Genomic DNA, 25472 nt, shown 5'->3' on the forward strand with positions numbered 1-25472 from the left:
TATGCAATCTAGGATCTACATTCTCTAAATCAATACATACAACTCATGGATAAAGGGCGGAGTCAGAAACATCCAAATTTAGTGCAATCTGCTGCTGGCACCGAGGCCACCGCGCTACTTTTCCTAGCTATGGAATAAAACCAGAGGGAAAACGGTTGCGTGGGGCAGGGGGCTGCTTTTTTAATGAGATTTTTTGTCTACTACAGTACACCTGAAGGCTCTGACAAACTGCTCTGAATCTGTCCTCTTATTGGAAAGAGATTGAGAAAGAAAGACTGCTTTCCTGTAATTACAATTACACTAAAAAAGCATCATGATCGTGCTTTCCTCCCACCGGCCAGTTCATCACCCGGCATGACAGAAAACAGATGGCTGTAGCTGCTCACTCATGGCCCTGTTAGGGTAAACTCTGCTATTCCAAGAACAAATAACAGATTTTCAAGCTTTACAGATGATACACAAACACAGAAAGCAAATAAATAATTAAAATAGCTTTCAAAAGCCAAAACACGTTGCATAGAGAAAGAAAAGTAATAGCTTTAAAAAGCCTTGCAGATGCATATAAAAATAGAGCTTTACAGAATACACACAAGTACAAAAAGCAAATAAATAATTCCATTCTGAAAACAAATAAAGCTGACATGCTGCAAACAGAATGGAAAGAAATAGTAAAATAATAGCTTTAAAAAGCCAACGCATGCTGGCTTACACTTGCATACAGAAAGCAAAATAATAACAACAACAAGTTTTAAAACTTTACAAGCGACACATGAACAAAGGCCAGGCTTCCAGAAACACTTACAGAAAGCAAAGAAAAGAATAGTGGGGAAAAACAAACCTACAAGCAAAAAAGTGTAAGTCTTCAAGTAATTGGGCCATGTTCTGTGGGAGGGTATAACACAAAAATAAGGGACATTTACAAGAGAATCACCACATAGAGTCAATGATTTACAAATGACAGTCAGAATGACAAAATAAAAAGCAATAGACGGGCTGTAAGTTCACAAAATGTATACCACATGTCTCGAAGAGACAGCACATGTGCTGTCTAGGCGAGAGCTAAAAAGCTGGTGGCTGAAGAAGACTTATCTGAAGTCCACTCCCTAACTGTATTTCTTTTTGTTGTTTTTTTGCAGTATTGATGACAAGTGATCGGACAGGCTGTAGCCAGACCTAAATATGAACTGGTATATTCTGACGATAAATATAGTTGTGTTATGTAAAACGTAAAAGAAAAAAGAAGAGCAATCATGAGGAATATGTGGAAAATGAGAGATTAAAAACAAAGGAAATATTTTGGGCTTTAGAGATTTCCAGACGGGATACTCCATCACAAAAGTTGCTAGTATACCGTCCACCTTATTAGAAGTCAAGCAGATGCTAACGCACTTGTAATAAGGTGAATGGAATATCCATAATATTTTAACAAAATATCCCATCCACTAAACTCTAAAGAAGGCTGCATGTCTATAAGGTTGTAAATTTAACTCAGAATATATCTGACAACAATGTTTCTAAGGGCATCGTTTTTGGCAACTGAATTTCTAAAGTTTACGAGTCATATAGTAGAAGCCATTTTAGCCACCTCCTACAAGCGTTTATCACATACATTTCCCAGGTCACCTGTACATGAGGTGGAGTGTATACTGTTTACTTATCTTATTAAATAAAGCAGAGGAAAATGATTTGAAATATCTGTCCTCAGTTAAAGAATCTTATCCAGTGCAAACACTGTGACTGGATTTAGGAATATCTAGTGTACCTTATAAAGGTTTGGGTGTGATCTTTCAGTGGACTTATATAATCTTAGCAGCATCTCCAGATAATCAAAGATTTTTATAAAAAAAAATAATTAGCTATCTCACAGTGGTACAAATGTAGAAATAGGAATTCTTATTGTTTTATTGTTCGCACGCATAGTGGCCATATGCTGAAATACAAAAATAAATTAAACAATATAATCATTGCATATAATTTAAATAGAACAGAAAGGGTGTTCCCAGTATGTATTTATACTTACAAGAGGTACGGAAATCCTTTTTGGTTTTAGTGTATATCACAGGAAAATCTGATTTGAATTTCTGTAACACAAAACTATAGTATAAAGATATCAGGATGACTGAAAAACAGAAGAAAGAGATGAATAATGTAACAAAAAAGGTAGACATGGGCTGATACATAGCATGACGCATTATCCTGTGGTAGACAAGAGTTACTTGACAGTTGATCAGATCATTAGATGAAGGGGGCTGGCACAAAGTGCCGCTTTGTATGTCCCATATGTATGTTTTTATTATTTCTGAATTGTTTTTATTTTGAAGTTCTTGGCACAGCTCAAGCTGTCTCTCGAAAAAAAATCTGAAAAAACAGAATGTGAAGATGGACATGTTTATGATTCTTTATTGTTCCTAGCATCTTGTAAAGATTTCTGCTTATTAAAATGCTTTCTTTAGTTAGGGAAAATGTGTCCTTCTCTTGTTTGCAAAAGGTGTAAGAATGCAATATGAAAGTTGTTTATCATTGGTCATTTGGTGACTTTACTTTATAGCTGTGGTTTAGGGTACAGAATCAAAAGGGAAATAGGTAATATATCCTGATGTAGTAGAAACGGCAAGAGAAATGGGAAGGCACTGTGTAAATAGTCTTTTTATTCTTTTTCTTAGTAATTCTATGAAACTATTTTTGTGCACACAAGTTTAATTATGTCTCTTTCAGGTATGCGTAAACCATCGGAATCTTGTGAAAGCATTTAAAGCTTTTGATGCTACCCGATATGGATTCATCTCTTTGGATGCCTTCAAATCAGTTATTGACAGCTTTATCTTTCCATTACCATATGGAACCTTTAAAGATTTAATGAACAGGTAAGAATTGTCTTTAAAGATTTCTTTCTAAAAATGTAATACTGCTACTTGGAAACCAAGAAGCGCATGTATATGTAACATTGGAGAAGAGATGTGCCAATAGATCACATCTTTTGAATTAGTCTACAAAATAGCCTAATTCTACAGACTCACTTCCTCGTATGGTGTATTCCACATTACCGTACTTTCTCATGGTTGAATCAACAGAGGTGTGCTCAAATGGCCTGCCTTAGACTTCAAGCATTTTTGTTAAATTTGAACATAGATTTGTTTCAGGGTCAACAATATTCATTGCTATTCAGGGATGTTTCATAGGGCCAAGCACCAGCTAACATGCAAGGGGATGACCCACCTCTAAGACCCCTATTCCCTTTGTTTTGGGCGATGCTATTGTGCTACTGTGAAGCAGCCAGCCTAAGTGACATTTTAGGGGTCTCACGGTGCTTTTTCTGGAGGCCCACATTAAGTTGCTTTCCACCATTGTAGCAGTTGTTAACATTTTTTAGCAATGACACTTTTCATCTGCTCAAGAATGGCAGGTGTTTAGGCAGGCCTTTGTGCCCGAGGCATCTGTCCTTTATTAATCATCTGTCATTCAACACTCCCTAAAGGCCGTGCAAATAGTTAGTCCACACCAAATTGAATGCAATAAAACAGATATACAACAAGGTCGTAATGACAAGAACCATACATCTTTCGGGATTGAATTAGTCAGAAACTTAAACCTCAGGTAGAAATGTTATGTAAGTACAGTGGAGAGTTAGAAACCTAGAAAAGATTGTGGCAAACTGGGGTTGGGTAAATTGGAGCGGTATACGTTTCTAGGGAACTGGGAGTGTAGACCCATTAGCAAGGCAGGGTAAGGGGTATGCAAGGTGAGAGGCCCAAAAGAATTGAGGGGTGATGCCTGAAAGTGTTGTGGAACCTGATCGGGGTAATGAGGAGTTTTCCCAGTCGACACTGGCCTAAAGTCTCCTCAGTGTAGAGAACATCGCCCCCATCAGGAAAAAGAAAAGGTTCATGGGGATATGGTGCCTACGGGCTAGGTCACCACAAATTCGAGGAGAAGTTTATCCCATGTTTTAGCAACCGAACGCCGTCCCATGCCCTTAGCCCATTGGTTGTGGAGTACCACAGATTCTGCTCCAGCCCAGGCACTCAGGGAACAATGCAAGGAGGTATAGGTTTTTTCCAATTCCATGTGATAGTGCGATTCACCACGAACAGAGCTAGGTCATAAAATTGAAAGTGAGAAAACAAAAAGTAACTGTGGGTCTAGATAGACAGGTTGTTAGTTAGTGTCTGACCACAAAGTCAATTCCAACTAAAGCATAATGTCAAAAAGTAAGTGAATTAACATAACCGGATACTTCCAGAGTGTAAAAGTACCCATCAGTTATCGTTCGGTGCCGCCCTTGTCATCACTTGGGACTCCTTACACCAAGGAGGGTATTCCTGCATCCATACTGTGTGTGGACCATATAGGTGGATGCCCCAGTGTAACTAAGGGTGTGTAAAAAGTGGCCGTATACTGATAACTGAAAAGCAGTGCGTGATAAAGTGTGTGAATAGAGTAAAAAATATATAAAATTGGAGAGTGGAGAGGGAAAGGAATTTATTAGATACCTCTCATACTTCCAATAATTAAAACCAGTGCGGGAACATAGTAGTTTAAACAAATAGCTACTATAAGGTTGTGTAGGTCGACATGTTTCAGCAGTGAGTGTACCATGCTAGGTGTCCGCTGCTTTCTTCAGGACCAAACTTCGCTACTGCATTATAGTGAAAAAGTGACAAGTGCAAATATAATCCAATAATGTCACATGGACGTCTTGGATATGTCTAAGTCCTCCCAAATTCTGAAAGAGGTGATGTCCAGGATTATTGAGTGATCAAGTCAGACAAACACAACAACAAGTAAAAAAGACAAACACACATTGGTATTTGAAAAATAACATCACATTCAATGGTTGGTGTCAGGAGGTTTTGTACCATTAGTGACTAAGTGTATACATATTAGGCCCAAAGTTAAGCCTGTCGTCCACTTACCTATTGGGTAGGACGGGGGTAATACGCCTCACCTGCCTGCGGCTCAGGTAGGAAGAGCACCGCTCTAGTAGAAAAAAGCAGGAATAAAGATGTTAGGGACAGTTAGTATCTATCACTAGCACCGTGTCAACATTATTCAGATATAGAGTGCATCAGGAAAAGATGGGGACAAGCTCTTCACTAAAAGTGTACTATTAGCTTGAAGCTGTTGTTATTGGTACACCAGAAGGTTATGTTTCTATTGGGTAAGAGTCAACGTTAAGATTATGCTGACTCTCTGTCTCACGATATTAAAATGCCACCATAGGAAATAGTAGAACTACCCTGCTACTGTATGTTCCCAATGAGGGCAATCGTATTATCAAGCCTGCATGTTCGTTCATCACACAAGATCTCAGAGTGGCTGCTCTCTTTGTGCTGTCTCGCTACGAGCATGCCACGCGTCACACAATGTAACTTCAAGCATGTCACGCATCCTGGATAGTAACTGGGAGGCAAACTTTTTGTCAGGCAGCCTCTAGGTGTATATAAAATCTTTTATCAGTTCTATGAAATAGCCCACTCATTGTCCTTGCTGGATTACTACTGTTAAGCGTACTCGGCGACTAAGGCGGCCGCTTAAATGCAGCCGTGGAGTGTTGAATGCCTGCGCATTAGCGCGAAGAATATATTCTCCAGAGAAGACAGGTGCCCGCTTCTTACCTGCCTGTCGGTACTCAGGGCGTCCCTCTGGGCCGTCTCGGGGAGGTACCGGTCAGGTTCCTTACACCATCTTTATTACTTCCATATTTCCTTTCAGCGCTGTACGTGCGTCTACCACGTGTTGCGCCTGGAATGCCGGGAAATGTAGTTCTCCGTCTCGGCAATGTATTTGTATCCCTCACCAAAAAGTTGCTCTCTCGCTTGGAGCAATAAAGTTCCATTAGTTTGAATACACCTCCCCTGTTGTAGGGAGGCCAAAATCCAAGCCCTCGAGATAATGTTTGTGTCACTGCCAGGCATACTGATATTAGTGGTTATTCCAAATACTAGAACGTGAGTCGCAGCACGGACAGGGACAGATTCTTTATCCATCGCATATTGGCTGGATAGAGTATTAATAGCGATCTGTCCCTGTCTAAAATATGTCCAAATTTAAGTCAATCTTAAACACACACGACTCTTTAGGAAACCAGGGGAATACCTGATATTCACCCCTGATGTGGGAGTGTTATTCCTAATTCATACGATAGAAAATATCCGTAAACGGACTCCATGTCTTGACTTCTACATAGTAATGGTAGTGTTCTCTTGAAAGTGACTTCGAAAAGCTAGGCTTTCTAATTCTATATAATAATGATGCACTTGCAGCATTAGGTATGACTTGTAAGGAACTAGACTAGATATAATACTACCGACTACGTGTACTAGTAGTCAAAATTGTCCGTTGGTCTAAGTAGGTATCAATAGTCACTTAAATGCCCGCTAGATTGAATAACAGATCTTATAAGTAGGCAGCTATCTCAAGTAATTTGAAAGGACTACTTAGAAGGCAAAGTATATAACTGACTGGTCATCAGAGGCGGAAGGCACAGGGATCTAGTTGTTATAAAGACATCCAGGGTATGTCCTCATTGAGGCCTTCCTTGTCTGTGTTAAGTTTTTACACCCATATTTGTTCTTTTCTAAAGAGATATTTACTGATATCTGAAGTGTGTTCCGGGATCATAGGTTGTTCAATGACTGTCCATGTAAAGCCTGTGTGGGCATGACCGACATCCAGGAAATGATTAGTGAGGCGAGTGGCCTGTTTTTTACACCGGATAATGCTCTTATGTTCTGAAATCCGGATCTTTACTTTCCTGGTGGTCATACCCACATATTTGAGCTGACATGGGCATGTGATAAGATAAATCAGATTCTGACTGTTGCAGTTTGTAAAACGCCTTTGTTGCCAGGGACGGTTGCTTCCAATATCTAGACTCGTTGATTTGGAGGTTTGAGGGCAAGCTGCACAGCTACCACAAGGGTGATGCCCTTCCACGACCGGCATGTCCCAGAGTACCCCAACTGACCGTACGATGTTAGTCTTCGGTATCGTATGTACAAGTTTGTCTCTCATGTTGGGTCCTCGTTTGAAGGCAAAGAGTGGAGGCGGTAAATTGTCAGAACCGATGTTCAAAATGGTCCAATGTTTCTTAATGATTTTTTGTATACTGTTAGATTGAGTACTGTATGTATTTACACATGTGATCCTTTGTTTTTTCTCTTTAGGGAATGGGGGTTCCAGCAGAGACTCCCGATTGTTGTTGGCCGCTCTCTTCATGGATTGATGTACCAATTTCTTTGGGTATTTCCTGGAGCGTAATTGTTTCTCTAGAACCCCAGCATGTTCGCGGAATGACTCTCGCGTCGAGCAGTTACTTTGGATCCGTAAAAACTGTCCATACGGTACATTATCTTTTAGAGCCTTTGGGTGGCAGCAGTCATAACATAATAGGGAATTTCGTGCCATGGGTTTTTTATATAGCTCTGATCTAAGACCTGTTGGAGTCGCCGTTATCAGGTGGTCTAGGAATGCCAGCTGTTGTTTGTGGTGTTCTACTGTGAAACGTAGGAAGTTATTCCTGGTATTGAGCCAGTGATGAAACTGTTGTAGTTATTCAATAGTGCCACGCGATACCACCAAAATATCATCGATATATCTTTTCCATACACGTAAGGAAGCGTATTAAGGATTGGTGGATGTCAGAACATGATCTTGCTCATACTTGTGCACATAAAGGTTTGCTAAGCTTGGGGCAAAAACACTGCCCAAACTGGTCCCCGATGTTTGTAGGAAGACAGTTTCATCAAAGCGAAATAGGTTTTCTTTCATGGCCAAGCTTGCCAAGTCCATTATCAAATGCACTGGGGTAATTGAGTCCAGGTCTCTCTCCATAAGGAGGTTCTCTATCACGGCCAGAGTGTCATCTTGGGGTATTGACGTGTATAAAGATTCAACGTCAAATGACACTAATAAGTCGGAAGTGACGTCGAAGTCTATTTCTGGAAGGATCCGGAGCACATCCTTGGTATCTTGCAGGAATGTGGGTATTTCTTTAACCATCGGCCGTAACAAGATGCCCACAAAAGTAGATAACGGTTCTAAAAGAGAGCCAATCCCAGATATTATTGGGCATCTTAGAGGCGGTTGTTGGTTTTTGTGTACTTTAGGAAGCACATAAAAGTAAGGCATGGTGGGATGTATAGTACGTAGGTATTGTGCTTCGTTTTGAGTGACCCACCCTTCTGAGAATGCCTCTTCTATTATGTGTCCTATGGTGTTCGTAAGTCTCTCGGTTGGATCCTCAGTTAGAGGCCGATACGCACTGGTATCTTGCAGTTGTCTGAGGCATTCATTCCGTACGTAGAATAGAATTTAATCGTTAGCCCATCAGCACCTGGGGTTTTATTACGCGCCATATGTTTTACTGCACCTCGTATTTCCCCTACTGTAATCTCTCATCCAAATGAGTCCGCCTGGTCAACCTTTAGGTCCGACAGGCGGACTTCTTCTAAAAAGACCTCCAGCCTGTCGCCCGTATCCTCTAGCTTACTCCTGTACAAGTCTGCATAGTATTCCAGGAACATCCCGTTGATCCCCTTCTTGGTATACTCCGGCATTTCCGTAGTCGCAGCCAAAGCCAATATAGGCGTACCCTCGGAGCCGGGTTGGACAACCAGGCCAGCAGAGTACCAGCTCTATCTCATTCTGCGTGCGCCCGTACCAAGTATGCTTTGTGGTCAAAGCAGCGCAACCTCTCTACCTGTGCCGCCACGCCCTCCCTTGCGGCCAAAACCTCGTCCTGTAACCCCAGGTCCTCAGGGCGGGCTCTCTCCGCCTGTTGCAGTCTCAATTCCTCCCTTTCAATACCCAGCAGTATAATTTTCCGCACTCCCACCATCTTGGTAATGCATGAACCCCGTACCACCACTTTAAATGCATCCCACTCCAGCGCCAAGGTGTAAGCTGTACCCTCTTTCTCCAGGAAATAGTGTTCTGTACCCTCCTGTACCTCCGCACGAAATACTGAGTCTTCCAATGCTTCCGGGCGTAATCGCCAGGTAGGAACTACTGGCCTCTCCCGTGCCCATTCTATCACCAACAACAATGGATTATGGTCCGATATCGTCCTTGCTAAATACTCGCTGTGTCTGACCGACACGTGAATGTCTGGAGTGTATAGGATGGCGTCTATCCGTACATGTAAATCATGTAGTGCAGAAAAATAAGAGTAGTCCCGCTCCCCTAAGTGTTGCACGCGCCATGTGTCTATAAGCCCCCATTTATCTTGCCAATCACGTCGAACCTTCGAGAGCCGGTGTACGGGCGCTTCAGGCAACGGAGGGTTAGATCTATCCATCACCGTATCTGTGATGGAGTGAAGTCACCACCCAGTATCACCGAAATAGTCAGGTAGGGCGCCAGTTTCCCTGATAGTCGAGTGAAGAAGGTCGCCTGTTCCACATTAGGGACATATGCATTACATAACGCCACATCCTTCCAATCGCCCCATGACAGCCACAAATCTGCCCTTCGGGTCCACTAACTGCTGTAGCGGTTGAAAAGGAACCCCCGCTCTGACGCATATCAGCGTACTCCTAGCATAGGCTGAGTATATTGTATAAAAAAGCTGTCTCCTCCACCTACGTTGCAATGCCTGCCCTTCAGTGTGATCTCCATGTGTTTCCTGGAGGAAAGCAATCTGTACTCCCCTACGCACTAAATAAGCATGCACCTTGTGGCGTTTTAACATCGTATGCATCCCCCATACATTCCACGTAATACACTTCAGTTCAGGTGATGCCCCCATGATGCTGATCATTCCTCATCCTGAACTACACACCCTCAGTCGGCACACCGGCGGTTTTAACAACCCCAACAAAAACACTCAAATTCCCCCAACCACCCCTCCCCAGAACAGGCTCTAAACAGCTAGTACCCATCCAAACTAGTATCTAACTATCCCTCTGGTCTCTACCAGGGATCCATTTAATAATCGGAACCGCGGGGGATCCCTAGTGCCGAGAAGATCTGATCCACAACTCCAGTGAGTCCTAACCCCGTACCCCACTATAAGAGAAGCTTCCGCCCCTCCGAAAGGACCCTAGGCGGAGGCAGCCGTACAATTCTAATGCCCTCTTGGCTTAATCATCTCTAATGCCGCTCCTCCCAATTGATCCCTGTGAAGAAAAGGGAGCAGCAACATTCCACCCCTCCCCCCCAAGTCCTGGATCCAACTACCTAAGTTCAAGAATCGACAATCTCATTGGTTGTCCCAGGCATGATATGCTGCAGCGGGACACTACCCGCATCTGTTCCTTCGGATTCAGTGCCATCCACCCTTTTCCTGATTCCGTCACCCCCATGGACCCTGTTCCCTTCGCCTGGGATATCTCCATCACGGCCTGCAGCGCGGCCGATCTCTCCCTCTCCGTCTGTGTCACAGTGGGTTTCTGGGTTCCAGTGCAGTTCCGCCTGGTGCATCTCGTGCGGCGCGTGGGCAGCTCCTCCATCCGCTGCTCCAAAACGATTCCTGCTTTGCCCTTTCCTGCCCAGTAGGATTCAAGCTAACTCCATGCCTCCTCAGGGTCATTATGGAAATATGTTTTTCCGTCCATTGTCACTCTCAAGTGCGCCGGAAACATCAGCGAGTATTGGATACCTTCGTCCCGGAGGGCCTTCTTGACTTCCAGGAACGAGGCTCGATGGTGCTGCACGTTGCATGTGTAATCCAGGAATAGCGAAACATTGTTATTGTCCACTCTGTATGGGCCGGCCGTGCGAGCCTTGTTCAGGAGCAGGTCTCTATCTTTGTAATGGAGTAGGCGGGCCACCACAGGCCTGGGTGGTCTTCCAGGTGCCAACTGTCTGGCCGGCACCCTGTGCGCTCTTTCCAACGTGTAGAATGGTGTCAAACCCTCCGGAGCCACCTTGGTCCGCAGCCGTTGCTCCAGATAGTCCACCAGTCCACCATACTACCCCCTTCCACTCTTTCCGGCAGGCCCACCACTCGTATGTTGTCCCGTCTATTGTGCCCTTCGGCATCTTTGGCTCTCCTTTCCAGTACTTTCAGCCTGCGAGTGACATCCCCCATCTGGGTCTCCATTGCTTTCTAGGATCTCTAATGTTGTCTCAGTTTGTTTCACTCTGTCAGCCAACTTAGCATGATCCGCCCGTAGAAGGCCCATACCCAGCAACACTTGGGCAATGTCCTGCTGAAGTGCATCTCTTGTGTCCGTGACAGCCTTGAGGATCTGGTCGACCTGTTGCTGCATCATCCTCTCCGGCTGCCATTCAGCCACCTCGTGCTTTTGTTGTTCCGCAGGCTGGTCCTCCTGATCTGGCTGAGCCCCCCTGTCGGCCTCAAGGTTTCCCCATAGTTCTCTACTCTCCGGACCCTCAAGCGCCGTCTGATCTCGCAGCACCTGCCTCGCCTCACCGGCTGCAGTTGCAGTCCCCCAGTGGCCGGGGAGAAAGGGGGTTTCCACACACCAGTAGCCGCACAGGGCCGTCAGTCGCACCCACCACTGATCTCCTGGGTGGTCTCTGCCTCTCCTCCGCACCCATATCATATAACCACACAGTCCACTCTTTGGGAGGGCGTCCAATGTCTGAAAGTGTGGACTGTGTGGTCACCTCCTCCAAGCCACTCAAGTCTGTATCCTCCCCCAGCGTCTCCTTAGCCACCCCTGGCATTGACGCACTCCAGTCCTTCTCTGGTTCAATGCCTCAGGAATCGCCACTTGCCAGGTCGTCCCCCACTGTATCGCTGCACCTTGGGTTCCCCCAGGGGACGACCCTCCGTCTCCACCGAATCTCAGCACACAGCCCCATGCAGCTCCACAGTCCTCCAGGCTGTAATGCCGCACCTAGGCCCCCAGGATCTGGGCACCAGAGGGACCCCAGCCCAAGGACCGCTCACCTAAGGTCCTCACTGCTCAGGGGGCCGCAGCAGCAGTAGCCCCCGCCGGTTCACCTCGCTCCACTGTTAGCCTTTGCAGTGTGTGTCGCCTGCTCCCGTCTGCCATCTTCCCTCTTCCTCCTCGCAGCCGTCTGCCCTCGGGAATTCGTAGGTCCCACAGCTCCTGTGGGCCCTCCACTCCCCGCTCCAATCTCGGCAGGGGATCCCGTCCATGCAGCGGGTGTGCGGCGTCCGCCTTGCCGCAGGGGGGGGTCTCCCACGCCGCAAGATCGCAGTCCGAGCGTAATCACCAGCCTCAGAAAGATGCGCACTCTGCCACGTCGGCCGCCAGGTTGAGCTCACCCGAGCTGGTTCTGCACTTCTCCGGGTCATTAGGAGGCACTGGGGACCTGATGACTACCCGTCTGGCTTGCTCAGACCCCGCCACCAACAGGCTCCTTCTCCGGCTAACCGAAGGTCCTCAGTCACTGCAGGGGAAGCAATCAGCCGTTCCGGCCGCCATTTTGGGGATACACAGATCAGGCTCCGCACTCCTCCAGGTCGGTAAGTGGGACCGGGGATCAGATGGCCACCAATCTTGTTCTCTCCTGGCCTCGCCACCTTCAGGCTCTTTCCCCCGGCTCGCTGGAAGTCTATTCCGGCTCTCCTTCCAGGATAAACGGTGGGGTCTGCGCGGAGCTATTAGCTCACGCGACCATCCTCATCGGCTCCTAAGCCTCGCAACCCCAGACAGCACCAAAGTTATTAGAAAAACAAAAAATGCTTTTCCTATGGAAACAAGGTTCTATAACTACCAACTGCTGACAACCAGAAAGTAATATTGTATTGCATTGTAATTGCATTTATATAACGCTTACTACAACTGACAAGGCATTCTATCGCTTTTTTGGCAAATAGCACGCAAACCTGTAACCTATAAAGGATTAGTGGTGAATATAGAATAGTGAAAAATGAAATCAATTAGTCTGTTATTTGGATTGAGAAGGATACTAGCATATATAGCATAGGCCAGTCTCTTGTGGTCACAACTTTAGAGGGAAAAAAAGAGAAGTTGTTTGGGAATTGATCTGACTACTCTACATGGATTGGTGGGCCGATCATAAGCATCCCTTCAGAGCATACCTGTATTAGGTAAAAGTGAGAAGAGCTGTGATTCACCAAGGTTCTTCTTTTTATCTTCACAGTGTAACTTGAAGACCTCAAGGAAGATAATACTATCTGAGGACAGTGAATTTGTAGTATAGACCTCAATACACTGTTTTCCAAAGGATATTGTAACTGTAATTGCATTTATATAGTGCTTACTACCCCTGACGAGGCATCAAATCGCTTTTTCGGCAAGTATCAAGCTGCTCCTGAACCCAAAAAGGATTAGTGCTGAATTAGTGTTTTCAAATATGAAATTAATTTGAGCGGTGGACATGTTAGTCTGTTATTTGCATTGAAAAGGATAGTGGAGGGATAGAAGCAAGAAGGGTTTGCATTTACATAGCACTTGCTACCCCTGATGAGGTGTTAAAGTACTTTTAGCCCAGTAGCACGCTACTCCGGAACCCAAACAGGATTAGTGGGTAATTAGTAAACGGGAACATGAAATTCATTTGAGCGGTGGAAATGTGAGTTTGTTATTTGTATTGAAAATGGACAGAGGAGGGAAAGGTCTACATTTATATAGCGTTTGCAACCCCTGATGAAGTGTCGAATCGCTTTTCGGTGGGTAGCACGCTACTCTGGAACACAAACAGGATTAGTGGGGGTTTAGTATATGGAAATATGAAATTAATGTTAGCCTGTTATTTGGATTGAAAAGGGATAGTGGAGGGATAGAAAGAGGGACTGGTCTAGCGAGGTGTTTGTATTTGTTTTTCCTTTTGAAGTACATAGCAGTAGGAGGAGGTTTGGGATGAGTAAAGGGGAAGTGGAGGGTGAAGCGCTAGAGGGAAGGATTTAGAAAGGCTTGGGAGATCTGAATGATAAAAGAGGGATGAGAAGATGCAAGTAGTGGTAGAGGAGGTAAGAGTCTAGGAAGGGTTGTTTTGGAGATCATAGTAGTGGAATGGGGATTGGGGATGAGTGAGAGAGTTGAGGTAGGGGATATATTGAGAGAGTTACAGTGTGATAAATAGGGTATTGCATTGAAAATAGTAGTAGAATGAGGTTTGAGATGAGTTAGAGAGTTGAGGTAGAAGATATAGAGAGAGGTCTAGGGTGGAGCATTGGAGAGAGTAGTAGAATAAGGTTTGAGATCAGTCATAGTGGAGGTAGAGGATATATTGCGAGAGGTATAGAGTGAGATATAGGATAGTGCATTGGAGATGGTGAATCAAAAGAAAAGCAATAAAGAAACATAAGTACATGGAACACACATGTGTATAAGGTAATAGATGTAGATTTAAGTTGTATTTAATAAACTCAGACTTTCAAGTGTACTTTAAGTTATTTTAATTTTTTTGTAATTCAATAGTGAAGCAATTGTAGATAAATAGATTTTTTGAAGTCACCTCTCTACATGTTTAACAGAATAATATATCTATTAGTAAAATGTACATATGTTAAGTGGAACTAACGAATATCTATATATTTGAAACATAATTATTTTACACGTTTATACAAAAGCAATACGCATATGTAGGTACACAGCTATTGTCCAAATGAATGCTTATATACAGAGGGATATGCTGTATATTGATGTTTGAGTATGATATATTTTGTACGGTCTGGTCCATCATTATTGTTCCCACCAACAGAAACTGGAATATAGAGAATTTGTCGTTTTTTTAAACTCTTGCATTTTTTTAGAGTTTTCATGGATGGCTACTAAACATGTTCTCTCTCTGGTCTAGGCAGATAATGCCCACACTGATTCCTGCATTCCGTACAATTCTGATATCCATGTATTCCAAACATAAATCAGCAATCTACTTTTTCTGCCAGTGTCTGTCACCTCTATTGAGTATACCTTTTATTTGTTTTGATTCTTCCATTGGTAATGCTTGGATAGGGTATGTAGTGGGAGTGTCTAAAAGAACACCACAAATAAATGAGTTCTGTACTGTTCGGACATGTAGTGCTGGGTTACAAGCTCATGCACAATAATCATTTTTATCTAATTTTTAACTTGTGCATTCAGGGCTAAGGGGATTTATTATCACTATTCCATGACTTTTTTTTCATTTCACTAAGGCTTAGACATAGTCAGAGAACTACTGTCCACAAATCGAAATGATTTTTGGGGAATGTAATGGCTTTCTATAAAATTTCTATTGAAATCAATGCCAAGCAAATATCTTGGCTAGTTTATTTGATTATGCCTACAAGCATTCTCTGGATGATAGTAAAATGATAAGTATCTATAGTACAGTCTGATGAGCTACTTGTTGACAGGAGTCAATATGTCAACCCTAGATCACCACTATACCAGTGGTCTGCGTGCTTCATTGATAGGACTGAAATTACAAAGGCTGAAAAAAACTTGAGTGGCTACAATTTTCTGCTAAAAAATACTCACACATGATCATAGAATTGGGTGTGAATTACATACATGTGAAATATATCCGCTTGAGTAGCAACTGTCAATACTTTAATACTTTAAATAATACAGCTTGAATTACAATGTGTAAAGGCATATAAATCCTATTGTCTTTCCTGGTGATGGCCTAGCGTAACTTCATATGACAGCACTCTGTATTTTGTCAGTGTGAATTGCCTCTTTCCTCCAATTCCCTCAAGTTCCTGTCCCTTAAATACATGTAATAAAGAGGTAAGCGTTTAACCTATGATGATATGTGGCCCATAAACTTGTTAAGTGCAGTTAATTTATACAGGGCAAAAGGCAAGCAATTCTTTGATGTGTGTGTAGAGGATCGAAATCACTCTTAAACTTAGTATCCATAAGATATAAATAATTTTCACTTCAAGGTTAAATTGGGTCCATGGATAGAACATGATGATCATATGTTATTTTTTTATGATTATTATTATGATTTTAAACGGAAACCCAAGTGTAATGATTTTTACTTCGAATTATGCATTTACTGGTGGTATTTGAAGAAATAATAATACAAAAAAACAAGTTAAGCAAAACCTAGATACCCAGAGATATGTTTTTATATAATAAATGTTTTTAATGGGTGAAAAAAGTAATTACAATAAATACTTTTAAGAGACATATGATTCAAAAAATTGTTTTTCATACGTTTAGTTTACAGAACAGTATTGTGCATCTATTATGTCAAAGTTAAATTGTGCATCTATTACGTCAAAGTCCAACTGCAGTTTTCAACTTTTAAATCGCAGGCTTGTGTGGTTGAAGACTGACAAGTATCTATACCTTTCAAACTCCCACTTATTAGCTTGCCATGTAGATATGTGCTGAACACTTTAACTTCTGTAATTAATGAGGTTGGAATAGTCATTAGCTGCAACTGCCACATACTCTTGAATATGACTAAGGATTTTATTTTCAGTCGTATCCTATCAAAAAAAGAATATCATGCACAAAAAAAAGGAAAAGTAAGAATATCCTATGAAAACATTGAGTCATGGGTTCAATGTCTAATTCTAACCAGGACGCTTTGCAACTAAACCACTGCGTACAACACTCATACAGCGTATAAGGCTGTCTTGTTAATCCCCTTTATTGTACACATGAACGTAACCTGAAAAACTGGGTAGGATCTCCAACTTGACATCACCACGCAAAAGTGCTCCTCGTAGTAATTCAAAGAAATTGTGGGAAGAAAATTAACCTAATCTTCATTTCGACTGTTGCATCTGACAATATGCAGGACTCTCCTTGAAGTTACTCAGTTTATTAAACTGGGTGCCAAACCAAGCCACAGCACTGTAAGTGCAACTGACTACATTACAATTCTTAAGTAGTCACCAATAGTGTTCACAAATTGTGACCCGTATTTTGTGATGGGTTAATAGTAAATTTGACCCTATATTCCCTCATCTAAGTTAAGAAACCACATTCTCAAAGTGTCTGATTGCAGTACAGTACAGTATTAATAGTTTTTCCAACATCATCTTATAGATCTTTACTATGACGCTATCATTTATGTAAACTCTGAGAAATAGAGCAAAGCTTATTAATAATGGTATCTATTTTTTTCCAATGCTTGATTTTAGGGTTGGATTTGAAACAAATGGTAAAGTGGCATGGGAACGTTTTTTAGAGAAATTTCAAGATCCAACAGGATTTGAAAATGGTCAGAAAACCGGACAATACAATGGGTAAGTGTATTGTTTACAAAACCATCCATCAAATAGTGGCAGTGGTTTGAAAATGCCAATCATAAGTATTAAGTGAAGAGAGCATCTGTCTTGTAAAGTGAATACAACATTTTAAAATATATAGTCATTTTTGGATTATTTGATGAATGTTCGAATTATAGGCGTACTCTTCCTACTTAGTTTAATCACATAATGAACTGCATGAGAAATTTCGTTCATGCAGATAATTAAATGGCTGGCTATTATCCTTGCATCCCACTTTGGTAATAATCTTACCTTCCAAGCCAAGTCCTAATGCTCCTTACTAATCAATTAAGTCCTCTGTGGGTGCCCAGACCCCGTATCCCATACGTCCGCACCATCAGAGTTAACGTTATCAGCGGTGCTGGGGTAACAGGAATTCTGAGTGATAATAATAATACTTTATTTGATTTGTGAAAATCATAAAAGGGTGGATCTTACCACCATGAAATAAACATTAACATCTTTGAATCGGCATAAAAACAGCTTAAAATCACATGGTAAAATAATATAGTAAAATAACACAAGCTTAGCAAATTGTACAGATATACAGTCACTGTGTAGAATTAAAAGACACGAATGTGGCTGAGCAAAGGGATGGCTGTCTCGTTAAAGCTTCGAGACAACAGATGGATATTCTGAGGGGGAATACAAAGTGCTTGGGGGATTAAATGTAACTTGGTGAAAGTAACACATTGTTGACTCAGAATAAAGTGCTTATGCTGGAAGAGTGGGGATAAAGGGTGTCCATTAGGAAAATAAGGGAGAGTCCAGGGCCAGCCGTGAGGAGACCAGTTGGCCAAGGTCGTCTTTGATTGCTGCCTTGTTTTCCAGCTCTTGGGCAGCGTGAGCCAAGAATTTTATAGTTTTGCAGGAAAGTTGTATCCAAGACCCGCTAAGGCATTTTATCACGGCCGCCCTGCAAGTTCTCACTTGCGCTTCTCTTAGGAGTGGTAACAAGAGCGTCTTCCTTAATTTTTGGAGTGCCGGGCATATACATAACAAGTGCAATAATGACTCTGCGCCCATGCCGCAGAGGCGACAGTCTAAAGTTGGCCAGGTCCGTAGCCATTTGGGGGTAAGGTCTTTACTCGAGAACCAACCCAGCCTCAGTAGGCTTAATTTCCTCTTGTAATAATCCCTAAAACAATCTTGCAGGTATGGCTGATGTTTCAGATGGTTGTATGTTGGCAACACAATGCAGGCGTGGCTTTTGCCAGCCACTGCGGCTTTATCCATTAGCAGCGATGCTTGTTTGATGGCTTTGTTGGTAATCTTTTTAAAAGCGTTGTAAGACATAGGTGAAAGCCAGGCTTCTTCAAGCTTTAACGACTGAAGCGCTTGCCTAAGGGACTTATATGTTGAGTTGGAGGACCCAGCCTGTTTTTCGACTTCTAGCCAACAGAGGTGGGCAAGTGAGTTGTCTTCGGTGTCCCTCATGCGCCAGTAGTATTTGGCCAGGGCTCCTTGTCTTGCCGGAGTCTGGTTTGTTAATCCGTATTCCAGACGTATTTGGGCTTGTGAAATGTGTCGCGGGATCGAAAAGAGATTTTTAAACAGTCTGGATTGGGCAAGATTTAGCACTGTAGAGTCCCTGGTTGCCATCATTTTCGAGCCGTAGGTGAGCGATGGCAAGAATTTAGCAGCTGCGATCTTTAACATATGGCTGGTTGAACTTCCACTTAAGTGTTTATGTATGGTTTTAAAGGCAAATTGAAGTTGTTTGGCTTTTTATTTCCCCAGTTCTAAATGGTATTTGTACTTTAGTTGGTGGTCAAGTAGGATGCCCAAGTATTTGTATTTGTCAACCTGTGTTAATATGGAAGAATTTATCCTCCAGACGAATTTTGATTGTTTCTTTCGTGAACTGGAGAAGCATAGGATGTTTGATTTTTTTAGATTTATTGTTAATTGTGCTTTGGAGATGTACAACGCATGTTTGGAGATCAACCTTTGTAGGCCAAGCGGAGTTTGTGAGAGGGCACGATGTCGTCTGCGTATTGTAGACTCACTATAGGTGTTTGTCCCAATTTCGGTGGATCTCCCTGAATTGTACATAGGTCACTTTCTAGGTCTGCGGTGTGGATGTTGAAAAGGCTGGGGGCCAACACGCAACCTTGCTTTAAGCCGTTGTATGTTTGGAATTTCTTTGTTAGGCATCGGCCGTCTCCTTTTTTATTTGGACCCAGGTATGCCAGTATAGTTCTATAATTGCTCCCAATAACTTTGGCGGCGCACCCCAGGCTTTCATTTTGACCCAAAGTTTAGTTCTAGGCACTTTATCGAAGGCCGCTTTCAAGTCTAAAAACAAGTGTAAAGCGTGGTGGAATTATCGATTGCCTTTTTAGCAAGGAGGGTTAGTGCGGATAAATTTGTTAGGGTGCCCGTTCCGGCCCTGAAAACTGTTTGTGTCAAAGGGATTAGCCCTTTGCTGCTAACCCAAGATTCCAGATCTACCAATAGATTTGATGCGTAGATCTTGGCCTCCACATCTATTAAGGCTATTAGCCTATAATTGTTGGGATCTCAGTGGGACCCTGATTTATGTATTGGGTGTAAAATGCTGCCCCTCCAGGAGTCAGGAATATTCCCGGTCCTTAAACTGTGACAGAACAAGGGGGATAATTGACTGGCCCAAAACATTGGGTCTTGCCTGAATAGGGCGTTGGGAAGGCCATTTGGTCCGGGGGCTCCGTCTGCTCTCAAGTGTTTTAGGGTATTCGAAACCTGCATTGGTGTAATCTGGTCAATTTCTCCTATGAGCTCCAATAGCGGTGGCTTGCAGGTAACTTTGGATTGAGGAGACTTTGCTTCTGCCATTGATCTCAGGCTTGGTGTTGGAGTGGGCTCAGATGGAGTTGCGAGTATGTTATCTGTAGATGTGTTGTGCGTAAAGTTGTATAGTAAATCGATGTGAGTGCCCCAAAGCTGATCGGTCACATCTGAATTGAACTGCCGGTGTTTGCCGTTAATCATGAAATTTATTTTTGGCCAGAAATCTTTGGGATTCCGCAGTTTGCTAGCATGAAGTATAGTGCACTCTAATTTTTCCTTGTGCATTTGCTTGGCCAATTTGGTCTCACGTTTTAGCTCTTTTTTTAAGGATTCGATTTTTTCAGGGTTTGTTGTGATAGTTGAGGATCCTTTTTACGTTGAGCCCTGAGATATGAGTTAAATTGCTTTTTTATAAACGCAATTTTGGAGTGTACCATTTCCCTCCTCCGTTTCTTATTGTTTTGTGTCTTCTGTGATTGGTTTGGTATTTTTTGTTTATATTCACAACAAAGAACTCCCACGACTGTACTATGTCTTTTGATATGGCTGGTGGTGAGAGCAGTGAATGGCATGTCTCCATTAAATTGGAAATGTTGTCTTCATTCCAATTTAATCTTTGCAGGTTAAAGAGTTGAGTATTCAATGATAAAGGCTGCGCTTGCTCAGACTTATTTGGTAGAATTGATAGTGTAAAGGTCTGAGGGTAATGGTCGCTTTCACCCCATTCCTGAATATGAGGGAATAGATCGGGGTCAGCCAAGGTATAGTCTATTGTTGAACCTGAATTCCTAGTGACCCTCGTTAGGGCGGCTGGTCTATCCAAGTGGCCCCTACCGTTTAGTGTGTACAAGTGGAGGGCTTCCAGTTCTGCAGGGGTAGGGAGAGTTCCCTCATGACCTTGAATTAAGTTCATGTTGAAATCTCCAGTTATTAGCATATTATTGCCTGGGTAGGTGGATTTCAATGTGTTAATTATGGTAATTAGTTGTTTTATCCTTTTCCCTTTGTTTTCCACCGGGGTGCATGTATAAGTTTACGATCAATAGACCAATGATAGGCGAAATTTCAATTTTGATGCATTGCATCCATGTGGAATCTAGTTCGATGCGACTGACTGACCAAAGAAAATCGGTAGATATGAAGGTAGATAGACCTCCCTTAGCCCTGCCAGGATGTGCCTCCTTATATGCTGGTGTGAAAAATACTGTATATCCCACAAGAGGCGAGATTTTTGTCTGCCATGTTTCCTGAAACAAAAGTATTTTGTATTGAGTGATGAACTCTATAAAGTCATCTTCCTCCAGCTTTGTGTTTAGTCCGTTGACATTCCATGAACAGATCTTACAGCCCTGCTCATTTCCTGCTGTTAGTCTGCCGTTGATTCATTCTTCATTCCTTTGGGTTGATACCAGGGGAGCTTGTTGGTGCCTCTCAGATGTAGCTGCGTCCTGGTGGGCGAATGTGATTGTGATTTGCCTGAATGGATGACCTTCTTCTTTGATGTTGCTTCTTTGATCTGGGCCTTTGGCACCTTTTAGAAGGCTTCGTTTAGGGCTTTGTTTCTGCAACGGGCTGGGATATCGTGCGGGCTCCACCTTTTTTAGCTCTATGCCCCATAACGCAAATTCCTCCCTATGTTTCAGGATTAATTCTGTGAAGATGTGATCGGTCCACGTTGTAATCGTGGATTCGGGGCCTGGTTGGTGAGGGTTTGGTTTAAACTCGATTGACGCCAAATCACTTGATTTTAGATGTCGCAAGCCTGGTAGTTCTTCTAGCAGTTTTAAAATGGACCCTCTATTCAGGATGTCATGAGACCCTCTTGAGCTATATTGCGGGATTAGCTCGATTTTGTTGCTTGGGGTATGCCACTTTTGGTCTTTCAGTCGTCTTCTCTCTTCAGTGTGTGAGAAAGCTGTTCCTACTCGGTCTGCCTCTAGATCGGGTGTGGCCGAGTTAGATGTGTATACGATGCTTATTGCCTCCTGACCGTTAGGGACAAAAAATGGTGGTGCTTGTGTTTCTCCGCTCGGCGTTTCCCTTGTCTTTTTTCCCTTACTCTTTGTGGGTTTGTCTACATCTGCTTGCCTATTATTTGCTGGTGCTTGCATGGAAAAAGTGCTAGTTTTTGATTTATTTCCTTGCTCAGTGTCTGTGTTGTTTGCTGACTCTGGGCTTGATAATTTGCGTTCTGCTTTCCCTCCTGGGAAATTAAAAATGCTATACACTTTCCTTGCATTCTGGATTGGACTAATACATTCTGTTGGGCCATTTGAGGTGGTGGTTTCCTTGGTTGAGGGGTTAACTGTTGGAATTAGCCCATGCTCTAACGTTGTTTTGATTGTGGGGCGCCCTCTGTCCCCTCTGTCTGCTGATTAATTTCTTTGTCGTTGGTGTCGATGTTAGTTTTTTGAGGCTGGGTTACTAGCACCCCTCGGGAATGTGATTTGTTTTTTCTAGCTTTTCTCAGGCGCTTCCTTTCTCTCTTTGTGAGTGTGGGTACCTGTTCAATATGTTTGGAGCTAGTTGGATCATTTGTTGGTGGTGCCTGAGTTTGCAGGGCTTCCTCTCGGATGTCAACTGGATTATGTTCGTCTGAGATTGCTGTCATAGTGATGTCATGTGTAGAGGAAGAATACGATTTATCTTGGGATTCAAGGCTTACTTCGCTGCTACAGACATCATTTACCTGCCAAATCCCTCTTTAGCGTCTTGATGGGCGTTTACTTGGCTGGTGGTTATCTTTGTCTCCGTTGATGATTCCCTAATGGCCCCCAGTATCTGTGTCATCAAACTGGGTACTGTAGCCAGTTTATCTATTATTTGGGAGCAGTGACAAGTGTAAAAGGAGGTGTCCTTGTTAAGTTGCACCTTCGTTATCATACTGTTTAAGTCCTGTAAGTTTGATTCTATCCCCTGGACATGGGAGGCCAGGATGTTGAGCAGGTCGACTTGAGTATCTAGTTTGTCTGCGTGGTAAGACATAGCTAAGACTATGGTTTCCATTGACTTTAATAGTTGTGGCCATATGGTGGCCGTTTGAGTGCTATCGGATGTTTCCCCCTGAGATTGACTAAATATAGGTGAAGAGTCCTGATGCTCAAAAAGATCTGTTTGGGTGTGGTGCTCACGCAGGTGAACGCTCCTTTGCGGTGTCCTTTTTAAAATACTCTCTTCCTTACCAGGACTTAGATCATATGGGGCTGGAAACGGACACGTGCTTAGTTTGAGATCTGCTGTTTCGTTTGCTGTTACTATTGCTTCTTGTGACTTCGGAATTTTACTATCTTTGATTTCTTCGATTTCTTCGGTTACTGGTCCTGCAGAGAGGAAGGTGTAATTTCCATCCGTTTTGTCTAATTCCGGTGTAAATTGACCACTCGTTAAACTAGGAAAATGCAACAGTGACGGTGGACTCAGCTTTTGAGTGCAATTTTGGTTATGGAGAGAGCCTTCCTCTGTTGTATTAGGGATCGTTTTCTGGATTGACCGTGGGCTTTGCTCCAAAAAGACCGAATCGTTGCTTGCGTCTGGAGCCCGATGGACTAGAGCACAAACCGTTGGAGGATGGAATGCTTGTTGAGCCTTGGGAGATGGATGCGCCGAGGGTCGGTCCGAGCCTTTGACTTGTTGTGGGCTGATCGGATCATCTGACCCGGGAGGACCAGAACCCCCGCCCCCAGGGCTCCTTCTTGTTTTAGTTTTAGTTTTAGGGGCGTTGCGGGGCTCACTTTGACACCTTGAATTAAGTAATGATGATGGTAATTTGACACCCTTGTTCATGGCCTCCTTGAGGGCGTTATGTTGATTACTGTTAGAGTTGGGGCTGACATTATGTTGTGGGCATTCCGCTCCACTCCCAGTATAGAGTTTTTGACAAACTTTGAGGAAGTCGGTGATTAATGCACGTTTGCTTGCTTTGAGATGCGGGGCTTGAGCATTATGGGCAGGAGAGGGCATTGCATCATTATCAAATTGGCCCTTATTGTTTTCTGCGGGACTGCAGTCTGTGCTGTCCTTGTGGGGTCCCTTTGCAGCAGCGGCTGAGCTCTGCGATCCATGTTTTATCATATCGTGAGAGGGTTCTAAAAGCTCTCTTGAACTGATGTGTGGCTCTTTCAAAGTTAGCTTTTTGGGGCTCTTACCCCTGCCTGCAGATGATCCTTTCTGGTGGTTTGTCTTCGCCTCGTGGCTTCCTGATCTCATGGTCGAAATGCTTAGGATTGGCCCTTGTCGGGCGGTACGGTTGTTCCTTTTGATTGGGGAATGTCTTGGGCAGTAGTTTCCGATAGTAGACTAGGACTAGCCTTCTTTTAGAGTATTGTGGAAATTAGTTTAACCAGTTGAGGCCTGTGGCTTGTGGTGGTGTTGGCAGGCTGTCGGCAGGCTGTGATTTGTGGGACTCCTACTGACCGCAGTTAGGATGGTTAATCGACTGCGGCGCTGGGCCACTGTTCAGAATGGCGATAAAAATGGCGGGGGCGGCGCTAGTAATCAGCTTTGGGCGAGTTTGGACAAGTTTTTCCGACTTGAGGAGGGCAGCAAGTGGAGCTCTCAGGGGGACCGCAGGCTGGGAGACCTAGTCAAGCTGCCCCCTTGGTCTACAACCCGGGCTCTTACTTTGCAGCCGCCTCTAACGGCGGCCGCGCTCGCGTCCTTCCCTCCTTTCCTCTGCCTCTTACCTCGCCAACGTAGCAGGCGCGGCACTGAGCTCCTTCAGCAACCAGGATGCGGAAGCCCGGATACCGGCGCCCCCGAACCGCTTCTTTCTTTCTGATGGATTCCGAACCCCCGAAGTCGCATGCGAGTGGCGGGAGAGTCGCGGGAGAGACGGGGAGAGACACGGGGAACGCTGGCTTCTCTCCTGCTCCTGTGGAATTCTGAGTGAAACACTGAGGCTCTACTGGGGGGAAATTACAGGGTGAAATAAGTAATTACGAGTCTGATTCACCCGATCATTCCCCATTCCTCCCTGTAGTTGCCCCGTAGCTGCGTTGAACAGCCAAAAAGTCCAGGGAGGCAAGACCGATCCATAGAAACACCCTGGGCCTGACTTGTTTTTCCTGGAGCTTTCACAATTCCGATGTGCTCTGTAACTTCCGCTACCGGCCCCAGCGGAATTATCAAACCATTCATAACGAGGGCCTGAACTTTAATCCCTTGTGAAAAATGCAAAGCCCTAATACATTCTCTCCTGTAAAAGAAGGGGTTTGCATCATAGTGCCTTGTAGAGCAGGCCCTGCGCCTAACTTGTTTCCAATCTACTCTCCTTTCTATTGCTGTGAAAGATCTGTTGTCCGCTGAAGATATTGGATCTGATCAAGCATTCTGAAGTCACAGAAAAATCCAATGCTATAAATGCCCAGTCAAAAAAACACAGACAATCCTCTCTTATTGCACGGACAAAGTAAACATGACATTGAGCAAACAGGACAAACTTTAACAGTTACAGTCTTCATCAATCCAGATGGGCACCTACCCCTGTGAAGATAAACACATTTTCCTGACCATACACATCCTTGAAAGAGAAGACTGCAATTGAGTAATTAAAAATACAAACCTGATTTACGTAACCATG

At 43.6% G+C, this 25472-nt stretch overlaps 1 protein-coding gene and 1 long non-coding RNA gene across 3 annotated transcripts in view; one reads left to right on the top strand and one right to left on the bottom strand.

Moving 5' to 3' along the window:
- LOC144811591 (uncharacterized) overlaps positions 1 to 5683 on the bottom strand; it is a 29358-nt gene extending 23675 nt beyond the window's left edge. The window contains exons 1-3 of the long non-coding RNA XR_013606907.1: positions 5616 to 5683; positions 4914 to 4977; positions 2021 to 2094 (exon numbers count right to left, since the gene is read on the bottom strand). This is a non-coding gene — a long non-coding RNA (uncharacterized LOC144811591). The remainder of the gene's footprint in view (positions 1 to 2020; positions 2095 to 4913; positions 4978 to 5615) is intronic.
- EFCAB6 (EF-hand calcium binding domain 6) overlaps positions 1 to 25472 on the top strand; it is an 803637-nt gene that overhangs the window by 163518 nt on the left and 614647 nt on the right. For both annotated transcript variants that reach the window (XM_078673866.1, XM_078673867.1), the window contains exons 9-10: positions 2716 to 2864; positions 16994 to 17098. In XM_078673866.1, the coding sequence (XP_078529992.1) occupies positions 2716 to 2864; positions 16994 to 17098 (254 nt within the window). The remainder of the gene's footprint in view (positions 1 to 2715; positions 2865 to 16993; positions 17099 to 25472) is intronic.

Source organism: Lissotriton helveticus, chromosome 1_1 (assembly GCF_964261635.1).
Source record: "Lissotriton helveticus chromosome 1_1, aLisHel1.1, whole genome shotgun sequence".
Classification (NCBI taxonomy): domain Eukaryota; kingdom Metazoa; phylum Chordata; class Amphibia; order Caudata; family Salamandridae; genus Lissotriton; species Lissotriton helveticus.